Source organism: Emydura macquarii, unplaced genomic scaffold (genome assembly GCF_026122565.2).
Source record: "Emydura macquarii macquarii isolate MOO-44397 ecotype Brisbane River unplaced genomic scaffold, CSIRO-AGI_Emac_v2 contig_18, whole genome shotgun sequence".
Lineage (NCBI taxonomy): Eukaryota > Metazoa > Chordata > Testudines > Chelidae > Emydura > Emydura macquarii.
In genome coordinates, this window is record NW_027130155.1 from 3,854,702 (window position 1) to 3,862,172 (window position 7,471).

At 40.9% G+C, this 7,471-nt stretch overlaps 1 protein-coding gene across 2 annotated transcripts in view; it reads right to left on the reverse strand.

The window, feature by feature from the left end:
• Positions 1 to 6,630, reverse strand: part of ARHGEF26 (Rho guanine nucleotide exchange factor 26) — a 196,117-nt gene extending 189,487 nt beyond the window's left edge. The window contains exon 1 of one of the 2 annotated variants that reach the window (XM_067549912.1): positions 6,598 to 6,630. Coding sequence is in view for 1 of the 2 variants with exons in the window: in XM_067549820.1 (XP_067405921.1) it covers positions 285 to 349 (65 nt within the window). In the remaining variant the exon portion in view is untranslated. Of the gene's footprint in view, positions 1 to 284; positions 399 to 6,597 lie in introns of those variants that run through there. The other variant, XM_067549820.1, reaches the window with a different exon arrangement.
• Positions 6,631 to 7,471: the final 841 nt, after the last annotated feature.

Here is a 7,471-nt window from a genome sequence, read left to right on the forward strand (position 1 = left end):
CCCCCCCCCCACCTTCTAGCCCCAAAACAAACAGACAATCTCCTTTTCATGCCATTTTTCAAACCCTTCACTCTCTGCTGCACGCATGCCATTGCCTGAGAGGAATGGAGCCCACTCAGCTCTGCACTATTATTGTGAGCATCACAAACAACTCACGACTTATTCTGCAGTATTTTCAGGGGCGAGACAAGAGCCACAGCGCTGAAAATTGCGATGTTACAGAGGCCACCTTGCTACAAGTCATGGAATGAAACAATTCCCATTTGCTGCAGGCTGTCACGCACCATCTGCTGTCAGTGGAGCGCCGCTTCTGGTCCCAGGAAACAAGCAGTGACTGGTGGGATCGCATTATTATGAAGGTGTGGGATGATGAGTAGTGGCTGCAGAACTTTCGAATGCTCCATAATGCCTGTGAGACAAAGGGGAGAAGTTCCCATTGGGTTGGGTTGTGGAGGCAGATAGGCTGGCCGCCAATTTTGAGCAGCCAGATGCCACTGCAACACTGAGAGCCAATCGCGGAGCGCTGCGCCTCAGGGAAGCATTGAAAGACTGCTTTTGCAACAAGACACAACAGTAATGTGCATTGCTTATCTGTGCTGTGCTTTCTCTTCACATCCACTACCCATCCCTCATCGAACTAGTTCCTCCCCCTTTATTCCCTTCTTATCAATAAACAAACAGTACTGAAATGTGAAGCAATATGTTTCCCCTCATAACCTGCCCCCTCTACCTCCGATCCATTCCCCCCCCACACTTCACCCTCCCTTTATTCCCTTTTTATCAATAAATATGCGAAGAGCAATGAATTGGAAAGCAGTACTTTCTTTACTGGTGATCCTTCACATAGGGGGGAAATGGAATAGAATGGAATTATCAGCATGCATTTTGTGGGGCCAGGAATACAGAGCCAATTTTGGCTGTGCACACAGGAAAGAATCACATATCCCCACTCCTTAAAGGGGCTGTCGCCTCTTCCTGCTCACCTCAGCCAGCGAGGAGTGCAGCATGTATTGCATTCTGCTCAACCTCCTCCTAGACCACTTTGGGGTGGGGGCTAGGAAAGACTGCATTAGCTCAGAGTTTTGCAGGGGCTGCAGAGGGAGTCTCTCTTGCCATTGAGCTTCCTGAAGCTCAACCAGATGCCTCAACATGTCTGACCAATCCCGCATTATACGCAGCACCTCTTCTTCTGTTGAATGCTCCTACTCCTGTGCTGCCTTCCTGTTGTCCACGTCCATATCCAGTTTGTCAGATAATGAAATTCTCCACACTCTTAGCTCTGTGTCAGCAGCTGCGGAGGCGTTCATTATCTTATTGGACATGTCATCCCGGGTTTTTTTTTTCGCTTTCTTATCTGCGACAGGCACTCTAGAGGAGTATGAGATAGTGGTGTGTTGAAGGCCACGTTGTCCATTGTGAGGGAAGCAAAGCACAAGGTACCCTTTGTTAAGTCATCCCATGGATGAAAAGCAATGTTACAATGTAAAAATAAGTCCCCTGAACATTCCCAAGGGAAGGATACAACCGCATTCCATTGCCTGACTATTGCAGGGGTTGGAGTGCCGAGCTATTTCCTGTTTATGTGGCCATAGTGCAGCAGAGTGCGAATGAGCAGAGCGGTCAGAACAGAGCATTATGGGATACCTTCTGGAAGCCGAAGACATCGATTTGCGTTGCGCTCTGCCTACACTGATGCTCATTCGACCCACTGAATTCGACTTCAGTGTTGCGCCACTTGCGGAGGTGGTTTTATTAAGTTGAATTTTACTGCAGTTTAGGTTGGCGGAACTGACGCATACTTTAGGGGGTTGACATAAGCGGCGTTACGCTGATCTCCATTGTCAGTGTAGACCAGGCCTAGGTGTAACAAAAAGATAGGCTACATAGCAGTGGTAGAATTGAAAGCATGTGGTATCCAGATGAATATATTCGGTTTTAATAGGAGAGTTACTGTATGTTTATTAGTGGTTATTGACTGTATGGCATTTTGTATAACTGGTTTGCACTGTAATTAAACATCAATATTTTTTAATAATCATATGAGATTCATTTAACAATCAATCATTTCTACTTGACATATATACAGGGGGCAGTTGAGGCTCTAGCACATTCTTTCCACACACTTAACTCTCCATTTTATGTTAACTTTGAATATCAAAGTATACAACGATACTAGGGTCACTAGTTTTGGTTGAATGCATTGCTGGAGGTTTCATCACATGACGATCTTTACTTCAAGAGTAATCTAATTCCTGAAGACTTGGGGGTTGGCATCCCTACATGATACCCATGAGCATCATTCAGTCCAGATATGAAAGAGTGAATATGCCCAAGTAAAAAAGGAATGGCCGGGGCAAAATAATGCCCATGTTGCAAAGGATGAATAGAGAGGAGGGGGCAGGAAGCCAGCCCTTTCCCTGCACACCTAGAGGGGAGAATCTATATGCAGTGTTGCTCCCCTAGGGCTTGATCCTAAACCCAGTGGTCACTAGGAGTCTTTCAATTGATTTCAATGAAATTTAAACAGGCAATTTAACACTAAGCTGGGGGCATGACTAATGCTTGCCACTGCTCTACATCCCCAAGATAGCATGGTCTGATGGCTTTGTGGTGAGGTCATGCTCCAGCTTCCCTGTGCATATACAGATGTCAAGGAGCAGAAAAGAAGAGTGTCTTTGGCTCAGAAATAAGTATGACCCACCAAACATTGTATTTCCAGCTCTCCTTAGTCATTTTGTCTTGTAAAGGCATGAAGGCTCTGGAGACAACTGGGCCTTGGTGGCTTCACTCTGCTTCCATCACCACATGGCACAGAAAATCAAGAGCAAGGTTTGCCCTCAATACAATGCTGCTGTTAGTTAAAAGTTAAAAAACCTAAAAAGTGTAGTGACATGCTGAAAAGTGACTCTAAAAACTGTACCATCTTAGTCAACAGATCTTCTCCCAGTGTGTACTGGGAGTTACATCTGCTGGCTTCTTTGATGAAGTTTTCACTAATTTTTGAGTGAGGGAACTGGATTTGTTTTTTGCTCAGTAATCATCAAGAAAATTGTTAATTGGTAAATTGCAGTGCAAGACCAAATTCTGTCCTCAATTCTACCTTTGTGCAGGTGGAACTGAAGATGGAATTTGCTTAAAGAATCTTTATTACCAGTGATACTGTATATAGGAACAAAACAGTGCCATTTGTCTTTCCAAGCCTGACAGTTGCCTGACTTTCGTTGCTTGACAGTTAGAAAGCCCCCACTTCTTTTTACTTGTGAACTGGGGCAGTTGATGTGGAAGTCACTTGAGACACAATAGTCAAAGGATACCACTATGCCAATCCAGCAGTCACTTTTCGGAGTAGAACTCCATTTTAACATCACCGTTGGATATTGTGTGCGTACCTGGGACTTCTTGGACTATTTACTGTACTTAGCTAAATCTCCACTCAAATCCATGTATAGAAAATAAGTATTTTTACACATTGTAACCCTTTGTAATCTTTATGTTGAAATGTTCCCAATTGATACTAATGATAAGGGTGCAATTAATTCCAATGTAGCTTTTAGGTTCAAGCCTCTAGGTCAGTTACAGAAAAAATTATTTAGTAGAGGTCCACTAGGGGACACTTTGAATAATACAACCAAACTTCATTCAAAAGAAAATGACTAGTCAAGCAAAGAGGCATGCAATTATCACTTACACAATACTACAATTATACTTAAAGATGAAAGAGTGTATCAGTGGGTGATCAGTCCACTGACAACAGAGTGTAATCTTGGAATATAGCAGTACCCTTTTAATGTTAATTGAAGCTCTCCTCAAATTTACAAAACTACTCCTTATGTAATCCATTATAATACTAATTAACATTAAACCTACTATTACCATAGTCACATTTCTGCCACCTCCTTATCTGGTTTGTCCAGAGGAAGTTGGTTGTTATTATGGACTTGTATTACATTAGTGTCTAGAGGCCAATATAGATAGCATTTTAATAAAACATTCACAATTCTTAAAAACACTCATTAAAAACTCTGCTAATACCATTATAATCAAAATATAGCCACAACATAATCTAGAGTCATGTCCTGCTAACTTCAATTTTCCCATCTTACTGTCTCCATCTTATCTCCAGCTTTCTCACACTAGCAATCTCAATTGACCATACTTCTCTACACTTAGCCCAAAGCCTAATTTCTTCTTAACATAGGCTCCAACATCTTGGTTCTGCTCTGCCACTCACTGTGTATAAATATTTTTTAAATGTTGACATTTTTTTTTTTTTACTTAATTTAGAGATTAATTCCAGCCCCTTGTTCCATAGTCCAGAGTACTCTCTGTTGCCAAAGCAAGAGAAATAATTTCTCTACCACACCTCTTTCTTTCAAGGAAAGGCAGCCAAATAACCCCAGGCATTGCTTGATTTTTCTGCTGTACAGGGTAAAGAGAAGTAATGTGCTTAGAGAAAAAGTTCCATGACCTGTTCGGATACAAGTAATATTTTGGCCCTTACCCCAGTAAATTACTTGCAGGTGTGACTCATAAAAGGCCATCCATCATATTCTGCTCTGTGCATCTTCACTGAGTTCTGTGGATTTGCATAGGGAAAACTGAGTTGAAAATTTGCTCCACCACTTGTTACTTGTAGTTGTCCAATAACGTGCTTGGCTAATTCAAATAACCCAAGAAAGGGTGCATATTCTAATGAATTGGGCACTAGAGAAAGAGTTATGGTGCTTGGGTTATACTCCCAGCTCTGACCAGCAATGTGACTTTGGGGAAAAAGCACTTCACCTTTCTGGTTCTTCTGTCATCCACTGTCTGCCTAATCAGTTTGGAGTGTAAACTCTTCAGGTCTGTCATGATGTGTACATACATCTAATACAATGGAGCCCTGGGTCTCAATTTGGGTCTCTAGACACTAATGTAATACAAGTCAATAATAATAACCAACTTCTTCTGGACAAATCAGACAGTACCAATATTTGTCTACAGCTTGAAAAAAAATGCAGCACCTTATACCTATTGATTGTACATTTCACTGATGGCATCTACCTTCTCTTTCAACATTTTGCTAATGAAACTCTAAAAGAGATTACCAGTATGTCATTAACTTTTCCAGTTACTTATACAGGCAGGGTCAATATTTTCCTTACATAACAATTATGTCAGTGTTTTTCCAGGTCATTTGTCTAACTAATAAATATTGATGTGTTCTTGGTCCTAGAAGGATTAAAACTTCTAGGATGTAATTAGCTTAAATAATTAAGAACTCTATAACTAATATATAACAGAATGCCTAATACTTTATATCCATCCGAGCGATTTTCCATGCAGCTGTACACAGTATTTCATTATCTGACAAAAGACAGAGCTACTAATGCGAAACAAGCACAGACACCCCAACAGAAGAGTTACAAATATGAAGCACCAAGAAAATGTTATCGCTTAGGCCCTAATCCTGTTCAGCTAGAATCCACAGCAAAACTCCCAATGACTTCAGCTGTGCAGGGTTGGGATCCTATTGCTTGCTGCTGAGAGCAGTCCCAATGGACAGACAGAACTGGGCTTTTTTAGCTTCTTATCAATGTTCAGTGTTTTTCACAAGTTTTAAAACAGGGGCCTAACTTTCCACTTGAATGTGGAAGGAGTCCAGCACACATGAGATGACATGAAGATATGAACCAGGTCCACAAATTTTGCCACATCTTAAATAAAAATGGCTAACGACTAGATTAAAGACTGCTAAAATGGCAACCCAAAGCATTTTACCTTAAAACAGTTACACTGTATGCCCTGCCAGTGACCTAGTAAAACAGCAACACACACAGCGTTCTTGGCAAACGTGCTCATTTTGTAAAAAATACATAAACCTGGGATTTCAGTGCATAACTCAACCCCAGCCATCACAGAGCTGTATTACTCTTTATTCGTCTTGAAATTCAAGCAACATAAATCTTTACAGTAAAAAAAAAAAAAAAAAAAAAAAAAAATTACTCTAATTATGCTTCAGTGCTACACTTACTCAGGTATCTCTGGCTAATTAGTTGCTAAGGAAAACACACAAGTGTTCCTACTTTCCAATTCTTACTTAAACCAAGGTGGACTACATTGCTACCAATTATGGACTGTCTACAGAACTGTTGAATGGCAGTGTGGGATTTCACAGGTATCCCGTGCCCTTTTGCAGTTTGGATTTTTTGTAGCCTTTCTGCATAGCAGCCAGGCCCATCTTGCTAAATGACAACACAGTAACTGCAGACAGTGAGCTTATCAAGTGTAAATCCAGTATGTTCTAAAACGATGCCTGGTCAAGAATACTTTGCACTTATATACTTATATGCACTTTTTATCCAAGGATATCAGTGTATTTTACACGTTATGTAAGCCTCACAACACCCTTTATGTTGCAGATACACATTACTCCCATTTTTAAAACTGGGAAAATGAGACAGCAAAAGAAGTTAAATGAGGTCACACAACCATACCACTGGCACAGGCCAAGATAAGAATGAAGAAATTACTCCTAATCCCATGGTCCAGCTGCTAAATAACACATCTCCTCAGGAATAAGCAAGAAAAAACATAACAGGAATTAAGAATACTTACTGTCTGGGAGGAAGAGAGATGCAGCAAACAGCAGCCATTTGCAAAATGGTTAAGTTTGCAGCAGCTTACCTCTGCCAAGTTTAAAGGGACAGCTCCTAGAAAAGTCTGCTGGGAAAAAACTCTTATAAAAGGGCAATCATATATTTAGTGGGCTAGTTTGATCAGTCAGTTAAAAATGAAGGTGCTCCAGGGGAAAGGGTTGCTTTTACATCCCATTCCCCATTAAGTAATTCAGGAATGTATATCTCCATTTTCCCATTTCGAAATTTAACTACAAAATCCATTTTCTGAGGCTGGAGCAATATCGTTGTATCATTCACATATCAGTAAAATTCCTTTTGTAACTCCAGGACATTAGATCTAATTATAAACATCCACACATTTTCAAATTGCCCTAACCAAAGTTATTGTTTTATTAAGTCTGACTGGTGACTATATATTGAGCAATGTGCTTCAAAACATCCATGGCCAGATAAAGGAAACAGGATAACATACATTCCTGTGTGTCACGGTGAAGGATGGAAGACGGGTGCCGGACATCCTGAGGAATGCTGGGGAATTCCTACTAATTGTAGTTCATGTGGGAACAAATGACATTAGTGAAAGAAAATTAGATATAAACATGAATAGCTTCAGGGACTTGGGAAGCAGAATGAAGAGAATAACCTAGGTAATTTTTCAGAGATCAGTCCAGTGCCAAGCACAGATAAGGAGAGAAGAGAGGATTTGTGCCACAGATCAACCAATGGCCAACAGTGGTGTAGAGACGCAGAGAGGCGAAAGCATCAAGTGCTTGAAAGAGAAATGAACAGGCAGGCAAGTGAGGCTGGCATTGTTAGAGTGAAGGCAGGCATTGATAGCTCAATAGACATTA